Genomic DNA, 16,440 nt, shown 5'->3' on the forward strand with positions numbered 1-16,440 from the left:
GATTAGAACCCTGAATCCTGCCCCATCAGTCTGAGGGAGACCAAATTGGGAAGGAAAATAATAGAAGGCTGCGCAGGCATATCTGTACTACAGTTTAGGGAATTCTGTGCTGTTTCCTGACTTCTCTGGATATTTGCATGAGGACACAGGGACAGGACTGAAGAAATAATACATTTTTTATTCCTATTTAGAAATCTCCAGGTTTACTGTAATGATTTTTTAAATATGAACAACACAGCACTAACACTGTCACAAGGAACTTTAGGGTTAAACTCCCTTGGGAAGATTGGTGTTAAAATCAATATGCAAATACAGTTGTACTTAGATAGGTATGGCCCCCTTTGAAGAAAAGCAGATATATGAAAATGGGATTTTAAAAAAACTAGATACATTGGGAGAAATTATTCCCATTACAAAAGGATTATTTGCTTTACCAAAGGATTCACTGCAGGGTTCCTTCTAAATAGCTCCCTTAAGGCATTTAAAACAGGATCTGATTTACACAGTTTTTCAAGAATGCTTTTGTATAAAGACAAGCACACCTGTTATGGATATAGAAATAGTTTTGCAGGATTTTTTTTCCGTCCTATCTTACTATCTTTATAGAGAAATTTCTTTCAACATAGAAAATATGATTACATAGATCTTTTAAACAGCTACTTATGTTTGTACTTTTGAATCTTAATAAGATTCCAGTCTCTTTTATGCTGATTTTTTAGTCTCAAAAATTGAAGTATGGGTGTATGTTTTAATATATGATATTCAGGAGTTTTTGTGAGGAGGATGGTATAGCTCTTATCACTAGCATCATAAATATTTAACCAATTAAAGCAAATTCCTTTTTTAAGGGAAGGAAAAGGACCCATAAAAGTTAAAATTGTGTTTAAATTTACATAGGCTTCTTAATGTAGCTTAAAGAAAAATTAAGAATGCTTCAAAAAACACTTTAGTATTACATTTTTTAACAAAACCTTTTCCCTATTTGCCAGATGAGAATTATTACATTAAATGAGAAACCGAGCTCAAAAAGGAAGATTTCTGCAAGGTCACCTGGTGCTGAGAATTCTTAGTCTACCAGTCTGGTTTTTATTCTTAGATTTCAGGCCTCACATTCCCCAAATCCTACTCCCCAGGATGTGATCTGCTCCTACACAGGGTAGGGCTGGCCTTCACTTGGCTTCCTCCAATGTCACAACTGGTAAACACTTCCTGTTTAGGAAATCGGCTGCTCCTCCAGGTGTTTCTCTCTAGCCCTGACCCCATGGAGGAGAGATGTGGCTTTGCACTGTATCCTGGCTCCTGGGCACACTTGCTGAGCTGTAGGTTACTTTGAAGTATCTTTTAAGGACTTTTTTTTTTTTAAAGGACTCTTGCCACTTAAATCAGATTACCCAGGCCCAAGCCCTGGCTTCACATTTCCTGGCGTTGTGCCTTTGGGAAAGTTACTTAACTTCTGTGCCTGTTCCTCATCTGTAAGATAGTGTTCTTTTAGGATTGATGGGATGATTAAATGAGATGAAAAGTACTTAAACAGTACCAGCACATAGTAACATCTCAATAATATTAGTTCTTCATATTTGATCAGAATAGAGCTACTTCTGTGTTTAACGCTAACATTTTTTATGATGTGTTTTTTTGGATTTCATGGAGACTTTTTATTTCGGGGAAGAAGACATAGGAACAACCACATTTCTTTTCCCCCTTCAGTCTTACCTAAAGTCTGGTTCTAGACAAGAATGACTTTCTTCTCTGTAGCATATTCTTAAACACACACACACGAATATACACTGACTTGTTTTCCTAAAAACCCTGAGGCCCTGCAATCTGGCTAGAAAAGAAAGAAAACCATTCCAAGATATTTAATTGTACAGGGAGCTTACAGGATTGATCGAGAGCTTAGCTTTTTACAATAGTCCAGTGAATAAGAAATGCTCCTGACAAACGATCAATGATAGGATAATCACTCTTTATCCCCCTCCTCATTCTTACCTTCTTTCTTTCAGGAGAACAGGGTTCAGAAGTCAAAAATCTTTATAGACACCGCTTTTAAATTAAGCAGAAAATAGACATTGACATATTTGTTAATCTCCCCTAAATCATTACCAGGGCTGGCTGCTTTGCTGTACAAGGAGAGAAGGGCCCTCCACATGCAACACATGGGTAAAACTAGCTTAACAGCAGCCTTTTATTTTTAAAAAATAAAAATTTAAAAGCTAGTTTTTCCCTAAAATAAAGCACACAAATCCTTGGCTTTTTTATGTGCATTTTAAAACATATTTTTGGCTTGTCTTTCCTGTGCTCTACTGCCTTTTTTGGTGTGGGTCTTCAGCTGTGATCAGAGGCTTTACTGAAGAAATCAAACATCAGCCTTTGGGGAACACTGTGTGGTCTTCCTAGCCTCAGGAGGGCCAGAGCATTATAGGTGTTTGCTACTCTTTCAAAGCTCTAGAATAGCTTAGTTGGGTTGGGGAGACCTTTGTTAGTTCAGGAACCAGCCTCCTCGTCCCTACAACGTGTCAGGCTAAAGATTCATTTCAGAATGCTCTCCCTCAGCCCATATCTCCTCCCTCTTCTATGCTAAGCCTTGCTTTTAACCCCTTGCTAATAAAACCAACTCTCCAGCAGGTCTCCCTTCTGTGGTTACTGCACCATTTAATGCAGAAGAACACAGGCTTTAGAGACAGCTAGACCCAAGTGTAAATCCTGACTTCACTTCTTAAGAGCTGGATGCCACTGGGAAAGTCACTTGACATTTCAGAGTCTCTGCTTCCTTGTTTATAAAATAGATACCCCGTCTGTAAGGTTAGTTCTTACCAGGATCAGAGATAATGTCAGTGAAACAACTTGGAAAGCACTCAGCAACTTTGAGGTATTTGGCCTGGCAGCAGTGTTAACAGCTGGCCAGACCTAGCTCTGAATTATGCCTGGTGACTTAGGAGCTATGTGATCCTGAAAGATTTGAGTGCAGTGCCTGACACACAGTAAATGCTAATAAATGGTGTGTTATATATGGTCCATATATATGCATATGTGCCTTCAAATGTGATATTGGTGGTTTACCCAGAGGGAGACTGTTGAAAGGGGTATTGTATTAGCTCTTGATCTCTGAGTAAGGAGATTGATCCTTAAATCTTAGCTACCAGAATCACATCTCACCTACAGAAAGGGTAGGAATCACTAGAGACATTGTCCTGTTCTTAGTTAGGGAATGGAACAAAGATGGAACTTTATCAACCAGGAATCTGCCATCATCGCTTGGCCTTTTCAGAAAAGAAAGGGATACTATACTGAAGAATTGGTCTTCTGCCCCCACTAAGCAAGAAGAAACGTAACAGTGTTCAAAAGCTTCAGGAGCTGGGCGTGGTGGCTCACACCTGTAATCCCAGCACTCAGGAGGCTGAGGCAGGAGGATTGCTGTGAGTTCAAGGCCAGCCTGACGTGAATAGTGAAACCCTGTCTCAAAAAAAGACCAAAAAAAAAAAGCTTCAGGAACCAAACTGCTGTAGTTGAATCTTGGTTTTGTTACTGTGTTTCTTTGTGACTTCGACAAGTTATGTAAATTCTCAGTGCCTCAGATTCCTCAGCTGTAAGATGGGAATAATAAGAATACCAACTGCATGAGGTTGTTTTGAAGATTAAATGAGTTAAGAGAATTAAAGCACATAGAACAGCATCCAGTGCTCTCTACGTACTAGCTTTGTTGGTTATATGTATTAGATAATCACAAAAAGCTTTCAGCTTCACAAATTTTTCTATTTTTTTATTTGATAATGATTTCACAGAGAAGTTATAAGAATGCCACAAGAACTTCTGATACTTTTTTAGAAAATTCTCCTATTACCATTCTGTTCATTTGCCTCACTCTTTGTGTGTGCTCACATATTCTTGCTCACTTCATACACACACACAATTTTCTTTGAACTATTAATCTGTAGATATCATGCTCCTTTATCCATAAATATGCCATGTGTTTTAAGAACATACATTTTCTCTTATATACATTTATCAAAATAGATTTTTTCCACTATACATTTATCAAAATTAGAAACTATAAACACTGATGCAATACCATTGTCTAATCCGTGATTCATATTACAGTTTTACCATTGTCCCAATAATGGCCTTCTTAGCTTTTTCTTTTTTCTCTTTGGACCTAGGATCTAATCCCAGACCACACATTGCAGGTCATTGTCATGTATTTTTAGTCTCCTTAAATCTGGAATAATTCTTCAGCCTTTCTTTGTCTTTAAGGAATATGCTTTTGTAGCATATTCCTTAATTTGGGTTTGTCGTACATTTCCGCATGGTTAGATTCAGATCCTGTATGTTTGGCAAGGATAATGCAGGCGTGCTGTTCTGTCCTTCGCACATCATGTCAGGAGGCACATGATGCTAGTCTGTCCTATTCCTGGGGATGGTAACTTTAATAACTTGTTTAAGCTTTTGTTTACTAGGTTAATCCACTGTAAAGTTGCAGAGTTCCCCTTTGTAATTAATTGATTTGTAAAGAGATACTTTGAGACTTTGTAAATATTTTATTCCTCATCAGGCTCATCCACTAGTTTTAACGCTCACTGATGATTCTTAGCAGAATGAATTAATATGATGTGAGGGAGAGCTTTCCTCTTCCCTTCTCCTCTATTTAATTATTTATATCAAAATAGATTCTTATTTTATTCCATAAATATTCTAATAAGTAATTTGTTTTGGTGCTTAAGTTGTCTCAGATTTGGCCGGTCAGAATACATTCAGACTGACTCCTGAAATCTAACATGTCCCAACCATGTGTTTCCTTGGCTTCTTTTCCAAGGCTCATCTTGTATTCCCCTTTTGCCATGTTAGAATCAAGTATTTTCTCCAAGGTCTTGATTCCTTTTGGTGGTGCAAGAGTGTTAGTTTCCCTACCAAGGGCATGCTAAGAAAGTCTCATTGTCAGAAGATACCTGACAGCTCTGCTGTCATTAGCTGTCAGGCAGGGCCATAGTAGAATGCAAGGCCCAAGGTGTCACCCATGACGTGGGGCCCAGTGTGATCATTCTGTTCACTTGTTTTGGAAGAAAGGCTGCTGAGGCATCAGGATCCTAAGGCAGCAGGTCAGTGATTGTCCTCTGTGTGAGCGCCCAAGGAAAGATGTTCGTTAGCACCCTTCACCACACTTGTAAAATAGAGATAGTTTAAAGGAAAAAAAGGTGGAGTTGGGTATCCAAAAACTCATAAAAAAGTAATATCCAAAAACTCATAGTTGTAATAGTTACGTCCCTGTTCTGTTAACATGTGTTTATGTAATACTTTTGGCTCACTCGGCAGCCCAAGGCTATTTATGGCATATGATTCATAGTGGCATAAAAAACAAGGCCTTTTCACGGATAGGCGTGCAAGAAATAGACCTTTCTCTTCTCTATCCCATCACGTGTGCTCATGTATTTGTCAGGTTTGGTGACAAAGCACATCAGGTTGTGCCAACACCAGGGGCTGTCACCTATTGCTCTTTCAGCTAGACTTACTCCTCCTTACTAAGCAGTCAGCTAAATTTTCAGTGTTGATTGCAGATCCCATTCTGAAAGTAATTAGGAAGAAAAGCACAACATAGCAACACCTCTACTAAGACACTGTTGTTTGGGAGGGGGCCCTCCTTCCTATAGGAATTCTAAAGTGATCCAAATGGGACTTGTGGAGTATTTTTTCCTCTTCCTCTTCTTTTAGCCCAAGACTAGAATGTCTTTGTTACTCTGGTCAGGGTTTGCTGTCAGTAACAGGCCAGGTGGGAAACCAGGGGCTAATCTACCAAGCTAACTTGAGACACATGGATCTGGCTCTAATTAGATTGGATTCTACTAATTTGTGGTTAAGAGTATCCAAACCTGAAATCAGAAGCTGTGAAATACTGTAGCTTGCAACTTGAGGAGTTATTCAGGTGCTTAGCAGTTTGGCAGGTAACTCCTGTAGACATGGGGAAACCAGAGCTGCTGGTTTGTGCTCAGAGCACAGGAGAACACGTGTGACACTTAGAATGGTCTGGCCTCTCTAAAGGTGGTCAGCAGGGATTGGCATGGTGTCAGTGTGCCAGCCCTGGTCTCTTATTGGGAAGGAGGGGTCTGATCTGACTGTTAAGTCAACAATCTGATGAGATGTGCAGGCTTCTAGGTGATTATTTGCGATTGCTAGGGAGTGGCCCAGGGAGTAGGACTGCCATTGTGGTTTTCTCAGGGAAAAAAGGACACGTGGACTCCCTGTGGCAAACGAAGTAAGGTCAGGACTGGCATCTTGTAGAGTCCCGTTGCGCAGCAAGGAGGTGGTGAGGACCATGGAGAATCAGGCTGCAGAGAGAAGGAGGCAGGGTGGCATTGAGCTTCCCTGGGCTGTGGTTGCTCTGTGTAGAAATTCTTGGTCATCCCAGACTGTGACAGGCAGTTTATCTAATTGCAGGCACCCCAGAGCTAAGCCCAGTGGAGCGGAAGGAGCTGGAGAACAAGCTGAAGGAGCGGGAAGAATTCCTAATTCCCATTTACCATCAGGTAGCCGTGCAGTTTGCTGACTTGCATGACACACCAGGCCGGATGCAAGAGAAGGGTGTTATTAACGTAAGTACAATGGTGGTTACTTCTCTTGACTTGTCAGAGACTCACAAGTGAGTGTATCATACACGTTGGCCCACAGGCAGGGAGCTGTTGGCATCAGATTAAAATAGCTTGTGCAGATCAATCCTTTTTTAACTTTTTTTAGACTTCCTTTTTCTATATCCATTATTATCCTAAAACAGTGTATGGTTTAGGTCTCCTTGGACTCCAGGATGCAAGCTTCATTTCATTGGTAGTAAAATGAGTCATGTAAGCCTTCGTTGATACAGCTGCTCACGTGGTCCTCAGACTATGGATTACTACAGTATCAAGGTTCCAGCAGCAGCTGCTTCACCTTTGATCTCCATGCAAGTGGTTTCAGTCTTCTACTCAGAACCAGTTCCTTCCCCTATGGCTACCAGGGAATTTATTCTCTTCCTCAGAATGTCTTAGTCATGGGCAGGCAGGGTTAGCATTCACCTGGCCCATGGCTATACACACAGTCACCAAAGCATGTGGGCTACAGTTCTGTGCTAGTGGACCTCTGTAGGTTTGTTTTTGAGACACGGTCTCACTATATAGCCCAGGTTGGCCTCAAACACATAGCAATCCTCTTACCTCAGCCTCCTAAGTGCTGCGATTGTAGTCATGCACCACCACACTGGCCACTATGCATGCTGGGAGCTCACCATCAGCTCTTAACTTCTTACCTAGGGAGTAAGTTTTTATGTCTGTGGGGTTCCTCCAGGCTGAACGCTAAGCAGGGGTTGGGGCTTGGATGTCTAAGCTTATTGTTAATCTGGCGTAGGACATCCTGGACTGGAAAACATCCCGCACATTCTTCTACTGGCGGCTGAGGCGTCTCCTGCTGGAGGACCTGGTCAAGAAGAAAATCCACAATGCTAACCCCGAGCTGACTGATGGCCAGATCCAGGCCATGTTAAGGCGCTGGTTTGTGGAAGTGGAAGGAACAGTGAAGGTAGGTGGGACACCTTCATGTTGTGCTCTTCATCCCCACCTGAAGGTCGCATTGAGTGTCATCTAAGAATCCTCAGGCCCTAAAGGCCGAAGTATATCCTGTCCACACACAGCCCAGTAATGTGACATCTGGTCAGAAGAGGTGGGCACGCTATTTTTGGCTCATACGTCATTCAGCAAACTTTTTGAGTGCTTATTACAGTTGCCACACTAAGCCATGGAGACCTGGTAGCAGAAGAAGCAGATGTCATTTTGTCTGTTCATCCCAGTGGGAAGACAGAAGAGACAGAGGTTCTACATTAAAGACAGCACACTCTGAGAGCCAACACTCAACCTTAGAGAAGCAGGAGGGAGAGTCTGGAAAGATTTCAAGAAGTGCTGTCTCAGTAGAGACTTAAAAACAAAGTGGAAGTGAACCAGAGAAAAGGTTGGACCAAAAGTGACATCAGGAAGAACGTTCCAGGCAAAAACAGTAGTGTGGAGGCCAGGCGTGATGGTGCACACCTGTAATCCCAGTACTTGGGAGGCTGAGGCAGGAGGGTTGCTGTGAGTTTGAGGCCAGTCTGGGCTATATAAGTGAGCTTAAGGCCAACCTGTACTACACAGCGAGACCCTGTAACAAAACAAAATAGCAATAGTGTGATCCCACACATGATAGCAAAAGCAGCATGCTTCCAAGGAACTGCACGTGTTTCAATGCAATTCATACATTGGGTGCCAGATAAGAAGACAGGAGGAGGGACCTGATCATGTAAGGCCCTGTAAGCTGTTAGGGAGTCTGGGCTTTGTCCTGAGGTCTACAAGAAGCCACTAAGGATTTCTGAGCAGCAGAGTGACATGCTCTGATATCTATTTTTAAAAACACATGGGGAGCTGTGGAAGACATAATTGAAAGAGGTAGAACCAGGATGCTAAGGACGTGAGAGTAACACAGGCAGGAGATGCTAAAACAACAACTAGTGTCTAGCCTGGAAGGACAGGGCCAGCTTGTTCACTGGAAACTATCTCAGGGTGATCGTGTGGAACGTGTTCATGCTTTGAGTAGTGACTTCGCTGAGATGGTGTTCCTGGTGCTTCTGCCTCACAGGTGGATGTAGCAAAGGCTTGTACATTTGACCGGGGTAGAGGACTACACAAGAGGTTAAACAGGAGGATTGGAAGAAAAAGCTGGAACCTTTAGTTCCACATATTTTTTAAGAAAAAAGAAATTTGTGGCTAGGGAGGTGGTTCAGTGTCTGGGCATTTGCCTGGCATGTGCCCAGCACCATGGCAAAAGAAAAAGAAATTAACTTTATTACTAGTGAATATATGGATTAAATCATATAGGTCATGTATATTTTGCCAGAATATGATAATAATTATAATATATTTTGCCACGTATTAGTGATACGTGTTGAAATGTATTTGTCATTCTGATCAAATCCTTTGGTGACAACTAGGTTAGAATACTGTGGAAGGCTGCCTGGCAGTGGCTTTAAGGGTCCTGGCCTAAGAAAAGGGGCATATCAGCCTCTTTGTGAAAAGTGCCTTCTCTAATAGTTCTCAGCAAGAAACCCCAAGATTCACCATCAGTTTTAAAGCCACTGAAGTGGGTGCTTCTAAGATTCACCTTTGTGTTAAGTCTGCTCATTTCTTTATGACTGGAAAGCTTCTTTAGATGAATATTTCAGATGTGCAGCAGGGGAGTGCAACCTGCTCTGACATTTGGTTCAGGTTAAGGTCAGTCTGTGGCATCATAATTGAGTGAGACAATTTTGTCAGTGGCTACTGGCAGCTTCTAGTGGAAGTTGGCATTGAAAGTCACGCAAGTGTAAAATAAGAGGTTGTTCTTCAGTTAACAGTGGCCGGCTAGGTAAATGGAGTGTATGTGTGTGTGTGGCCAGGGAAGGCCTGCACACTTCCTACCACATTAGTCACTAATAGACGTGCACAGCCTCGGTAGACACAAGGATGAGAAAAAGGAATAGCTTCTCTCCAAGCATGAAGTGATAGGTCCCTCACTTGCTCCTTAGCAGCCTGCTCCCAAGGGATGGTGTAGCTGAAGAAACGGGTTATTGCTATCTCTTGTCATTGGAGAGAACAGTTGACTGCATGTGCACAGGCTTCTGGCTAGGACTCAAGCACAGAAGAAACCCCCAGCCCCATAGTTCAGGAAGCAGCTGCCCAAGTACTGGGGACCAGCTATCACAAGAATTTGAAGTATTTTCCTTGCCTTTGCACCCAAAAGATAGCATTCTCTTCAGCTTTTCATCCCAGGCCACCCAGAGGAAAGGATATAAGGATGGGAGAGCCTATGAAGTCAGGGCATGTAGCTTTGAAACCTCCTTCCAGATTCTGCAGGCTCAGCAGGACCTAGTCTAGTGGGGTAGGGGTGGGGTGATAAAATCTGTGTGTCCTTGAGAGAATAGTGTTGCGGTGTTCAGGAGCTATCTGTGCTGCCTCTGAAGGGCTGACATAGAACTGCTTGGTGTTAGGAAATGGCTTTAAACCACCTTTTTTGTTGTTTTTCCAAAAAGTGACAGATGATATGTGCTATGAAACTCAAAAGCAAAGACTGGCAGAGCCTAGACCCTGCCTTCCCATCAAGAAATGGCCCTCTCATTCTTCCTGTGGTTACTGGTGGGAAAAGCCATGTAGTGACAGCCATGCTTCGTGGTTTTTTTTCTTGGAGAATTTGTTTTTTTAATCTTATTCCTGAAAAAGGAGATTCTAGGACAGAAAATTGACATTGTAATCTTATGTAACTGAGGAATGTAATTCGTTTCCCTCAGAGGTATCTGTTAACATGAGTTATGGGATTTCTGTGTGCATCCACTGGGATCATCCTGTTGTAGGAAATAGTAGGGTTTATGGGTCATAGTTTCACTGCAGGCAGAAGCAAAGCATCACTACAGCTGCCTGGAAAATATAACAAGAACTGTGGTTTAAATTGGATCATAAGAACATGGCACACATTTGTTCCATGGGCATATTTTCTGTCTTAATTCTTAGCTTCACAATTTGAGATGTGGTTTTTCAAAGAGGCTCATTGATCTCCACCCCCAACCCCAGTAGTAGATGTTGAGATTAGGACTCTGAATGGAACAATAAGAAGAATGTGGATTAACTTTTGGGACTTTGCAATTTACTGAGATTTGGGCATGTTGTTTGAGCTTCCATTTTTCCATGTATACAATGGGAATATTTATGATTTACAGGGTTCAGTGAGTTTCAGAAACATACTGTGTACCTAAGTATGGAGCAGTTCCCTCAGCACAGCATGTTAGAAGTTAAAAAATAACAACATAGACTAAGAGTGTGTGGTTTCATGATGGGCAGGGGTTTGGCTCCCGAACACTGGAGATGTTCAGTGAACATTTGATTTGGCTTGTTCTAATGTTCCCACAGCCTGATGTCATAATGCATTCTTACTGGGGCTGGGGATTTAGCTCAGCGGCACGGCGCCTGCCTGGCAAGTGCAAGGTTGTGAGTTCAATTCCCAGTACCGGAAAAAAAAAATTAAAAAAAATAAAAATGCATTCTTACTGTCCAGATGACTAACCACTCTTATTTTGGACTTCCAAATGGAATGAATGTTCAGGGGAGGTCCCTGTAAGGATAATAGGAGAAAAAGCACCACCGATGGGGTCACTTGATTTCCACTGGCCTCAAGCTACCCACAGCCAAGTTTCATGAACCAAACTACATAAGGCCAGGGAAGGCGGAGGGAAGACAGAACTTGGAAACCATTGCTCCATCTTACTGTGGGCCTGGGGCTGGATAGGGTAGCTTCCAGGAAATGGGGTTCCAAAGCCACTGAGGTTTATATAACCATTTGCTGTTTACTCCAAAGGCTCTGAAAAAAAATCGCACTGCTTCCAAAGCTTCTGTTGAGCAAGACTTAGCCTTGTAAATGTAGCACAGTATATTGAAAATACCTTCCCAAAATGCTGTATGCATTTACTGCCAGATGTGTATGTCATCCCACCCCTACCGCACCTACTAGGCAGCTCTTGTAGTCAAGGTCAGCATTGACAGGAGCCTCCCCAGGCAGGTCACAAGGTGTGTTATTTGTGGGGAATGGTAATCAGGGCTCACAGCAAGGTTAGGTTGTACCCTGGTCACTCCCTGGCCCTTCCTAAGGAGAACAGCTCTCTGATATGTTAGTAATAAAACTTTTTTTTTTGGTGGTGGTGGTGATGATAGTACTGAGGATTGAACCCAAGGCCTTCACACTGAGCTGTATCTCCAGCCCCTTTTTATTTTGAGACAGGGTCTCACTAAGTTGCCCAGTTGCCCAGGCTGGGTTTGAGTTTGCTGTCCTTCTGCCTCAGCCTGTCACAGTCCTGAGTTTACAGGCGTGTACCACTATACTTGGCAAGTAATGAAACTTTTCTAACAGGTCGTTTAGATTTTATAAGATAGACTAATTAGTATAAACAGTTAGTGAGGCCAAGTGGTGCCTAAGATATTTGTCCACTGATAAGAAAGTGTCTGAACACATTTTGTAGGGTAGGCTGTGTTCTAATTATTGATATTTTATTGGTACTAAGTGTTCTGTTGGAGGCCAGGTTCTGTAGTGCACACTTATAATCCTAGCTACATAGGAGTCTGAGACAGGAAGATTGCTAATTCAAGGCCAGCCAGGGAAATGGTCTCAAAATAAGATATAAGAAGGGCTGGGATGGGCCAGGGGATATAGCTCAGCAGCACAAGCACCTGCCTGGTACCAAAAGAAAAACCTAAAATAAAAGAGACTGGGATATGCTCAGTGGTAGAGTGCCAGCACCAGGGCTCTGGTTGGGATAAGTGTCATGCAAATGACATGGGTCCAGGCCTGTCGCAAGGTTAGTACCCCAACATTTCACACTTGTTTAAAATCCAAATTGAATGCCAGGCGTGGTAGCTCATATCTGTAATCCCAGCACTGGGGAGGCTGAAGCAGGAGAATCACCATGAGTTCAAGGCTAGCCTGGGCTGCACAGTGAGTTCAAGGCTTCTCAAGAGAGTAGCAGGCAACTTGCTTTTCCCTGCTAGAACAAATAGCTCACAACAGTATATTAATCGCTCCTAGGTCTTTTGAGAAGAACCATGGGCACTGTGGGTGCATATGTTTGTTTACTTTGGCTAAAAATACAGTTGATTAGGACTTGATCCCTGCCTTCACAAGTATCTGGACTGTGATCTACACTTGATTGGGTTTGAGCTTGGTGGCTGCTGTCGAGTTTTGCTTTGAGTAAATAGCAGATCTTTTATATAGAAAGCCCATATTTTCAAGCAGCTATAAAACTTGGAGTATGTTGCTCTAATCCTGTCTGGGAACTTTTTTAAATGTTTAATTTAAACACCTGAATACTTTCTGCCTTCAGGAGGGGAAGGAAGAGGAGTTTTCTCTAGAGGGTAGCTGGCTTTCCAGTGCAGTGTCTGAGCATTGTTAGAAGCAGGCATCTCGTTAGCTAATACATTACACCAATCAAGGAGAGTTATCTTAAGCCACAATTAATCTGCTCCCTGGCATATGTTGATAGGAAAGCATCATGCTGTTTCTTAATTAAAAGCAAATGGATTAAAAATGATTAATAAGAGTATTAAATATTCTCTTAAACTAAAGGCTTTGGGATTCTTGGGTAAATCTAGTGGGTTTTTTTTTTTTTTCCTTTTGCATTCTCAAACACAAGAAGCATTCATTGTTTTATTTTTTCCGTCTCTCAGAAGCTCCCTAAATTGGGAAGGTGTAAGTTCTCAAATCATGGAGAGGTCTAAATTACCAGAGATGGAGATAGAAATGAAGATGTCTTGAGTCCAGGTACATCCCTGAACTGGCCTGAATGAGTTAGGACTACCACATACCGAGTGGGAAACACAGTGCTGTTCCCACCCCTTATCAGCAGGGGTGGATGTGGCTTCTTATGGGTGAAGCATCTTCCTGCCCTTGAGCCCTGGGGATGTTAGTCGTGGGCCAAGTATGGAGAGGTGGAAAGGCTCCCTCAGGTTTGCGCCTTCTTGGCCCCAGCACCACTCACATGTAAAGGACTATAAGGGTTTTAGAAGTGTGGAAATCGGTGAAATTACACATAGTAAATAACCCGTCACAGCTTACCACCACACGGGTGGGAAGTGAGAGTTTGAAGACACATGGTTTTTAAAGAATGAACAAGGTTGGAAAACAGCTTTGTGCCCAGTGCCTTGCTTTTGGAAAACTCTTAAGAGGCTGTATCAAGAACACTTTCTCTGTGCCTTTAGGCACTGTAGCTACGGCTGTGGCTTTTGTGCCACTGCTTGTATCTGGGTTTCCGGTAACCACATTGCAAGCCTCAGAGTCCCCAGCGAACCCACCTATTAAATTACAGCATCAACTTCATTGTCATTCTGACTTTGACTTCGTTAGTGATAACAGAGAAGGATAGCACACCTTTAAATGACAAGCTTTGTGTTTAATTACCCAAACAAAATGACATAAATATGAATGAGCCCTAATGGTGGTACTTGGTTTTCCGGAAACCATTAACAAAACGATTCCTAAATGATTTGTAAAGAAAATGAGAGGAGAAGAGAGCAAGGAGAAGGCTATTAGGCTTCTAACACACTCCTGAATTATTATGTAGTCAACTACCTAGGAAATACTCAGCTAAATGATCTTGAAAAACAGGAGACAAGAGGTAGTTTGTTGAGGCCTCCAGGGTTGTAGACTCCTTGGCCCTTTTGCATATTCCCATAGCTAATAATACAAGGTAGGTTTCTGCCGTGGTGCTCTGTGGTAGCAGTGAGACTTGCCTCACATCAGTCCACCTCTGTATCTCATTAAAAGCCTGTAGCTTGACCACAGGAGGCCGCCACAGCTAGGCCTGCGGCACAGTTCAAGGCCTTCTTGGGCCTGGAGAGTCACACTTCAGAAATGGTGTCTCAATTCCTCTAAAAGCAAAATGCTGATAAACAGCCCTTCCCTCTGAGGTCTCTTTGTCTCATACTTCTCAGGTTACTGAGCTCTTCCAGCATTTGTGAAATGGCTAGACACCCAGGGTCTGGCAGGACAGAGTCCAGTATGAGATCTGATGCCCTGGGACAGCCCAAATGGAGACTTCGAATACACATCTGTGTAGCTCAAAAGGCAGGCAGGGAGGGAAGGGGAGAGCCAGTCTCTTCCTCCCCGTACAATCCAACAGGAGAGGAAGTTTAGTAACTGTCTTTCAAGTAAGCTTTAGGAGTGAACATTCCAGATCTAGAGAGGTCAGATGTCCAGGCCTGGCCTGACCCCTGGTGTCTGACCATGAGTCATCTGTTTGCAGGCCTATGTTTGGGACAATAATAAAGATCTGGTGGAGTGGCTGGAGAAGCAGCTGACAGAAGAAGATGGTGTTCGCTCAGTAATAGAGGAGAACATCAAATACATCAGCAGAGACTACGTTCTCAAGCAGATCCGCAGGTGAGACCAGCAGCAGAGGACCCCTCTAGGCCAATAGAGCTCATTTCTTTGGAATAAAAAGTTCAGAAGAAATCATGAGATGATGTCCATCTCTATAGTCTCTTGCTGTCTGAGACTGCTGTAGCTGACACATACATACAGGTATAGCCCCCAGGCACAGTTATTTCATAGCTACTGGGCACTTAGTCATCTCAGCTTGATGAAGACTTAGCTCACGGTGCCTGCTTATTAGTTCTAAATACAGATGCTCAAACTGGATGAACAGTTCTGAGAGGAAAGAAAGCTGAATGTGTGGTAGCTTTCCAGCAGCACTGACGAGGGGATGTTTTCAATAAAACTATTTGAAAATATTTCACTTATGAAAAAGTTACCAACCTAAAAACTGTACACGGAATACCACTATATATCTGCTTGCGAGGCAGGCGCTTGTGCTGCTGAGCTATATCCCTGGCCAATATATCTGTACTATATATCTGTACCTAGATTTACCCATTACTTACATTTTACCGTTTGCTTTATCATTTCTATCTAGATTCACTAATAGGCATATTCTCATGTATAGCCATAGAAGGATAATCAACTTCAATAAATTGGATATTGACTGAAAGCTTTTATCTGAAATCTACAGTGAGTTGAGAGTATAGCTCAGTGTTAGAGCATAAAGGCAGCCCTGGGGTTCACTCCCGAGCACCACTAAAAAACAATTTATAGAATATTGTTTATTTTAAAGTTGTCAGATGTTTCCTTGTGATTTGGTATGGATTATGCATTATAGCCAAAATACTGCATATGTGATAACGTGGCTTTCACAGAGCACCCCATCTGGAGGCGTATGATGTTCATCTGCCAATCAAGATGTTACCCGATTTCTCCACCAAGTATCATTGGTTTTTCCCCATGCGTAGTCTGTAGGAAGATACTTTAAGGCCATGCAAATGCAGTAGAACCTTGGTTCACAAACTTAATACTTTCCACAATTCTGGTCACAAACCAAATTGGACAAGAGGCAAGTTGAATTCAGTGGCTAGGTTTAATGTGGGGAAATTTGGTTTGGTTCTCTTCCTATTCAGTTTGGGACCCAAATTGTGGAAAGAATTAAGTTCATGAACCAAGGGACCACTGTACCTTGAGCTCCATCAAAGTTTTCTCTTAGATTTGGCATCTACTGATGAATCTTGCCTGAACCTGTTTTTACAGTGAGGTTGCAAAATGATAACTTTGCAACTCTACCTTGCTTCTCCAGTTGTCAGTCACCACTCACATTCTATAAGCAAGTCTTTATCCCCGTGTATATATACATTTGTGCATACATTATTGGTGAGAACTGGTGAATTTCTATTTGTTTCACCAATTTATAATTGCTGTACTTATTTTGATGCCACATTACCCCACATTTAGCTATGGGCATCTTTTTCATGCAGGCTCCATTGTAAGTGCCCCTGTTGTTTTTGTGAAGTTTTGCTGTTTCTTTTACTTACTTTGTTTTGTTTTGTTTTTGTTTTT

General features: G+C 42.3%; 1 protein-coding gene across 1 annotated transcript in view; it reads left to right on the forward strand.

Moving 5' to 3' along the window:
• Positions 1-16,440, forward strand: part of Acaca (acetyl-CoA carboxylase alpha) — a gene marked incomplete at its 5' end in the record, with an annotated part of 230,860 nt that overhangs the window by 205,244 nt on the left and 9,176 nt on the right. The window contains 3 exon segments of the mRNA XM_013519172.1: positions 6,427-6,581; positions 7,366-7,536; positions 14,801-14,937. Coding sequence (XP_013374626.1) covers positions 6,427-6,581; positions 7,366-7,536; positions 14,801-14,937 — 463 coding nt within the window.

The sequence above is a fragment of the Chinchilla lanigera genome, unplaced genomic scaffold, assembly GCF_000276665.1.
Source record: "Chinchilla lanigera isolate Chin_1 unplaced genomic scaffold, ChiLan1.0 scaffold00050, whole genome shotgun sequence".
NCBI classification, from domain to species: domain Eukaryota; kingdom Metazoa; phylum Chordata; class Mammalia; order Rodentia; family Chinchillidae; genus Chinchilla; species Chinchilla lanigera.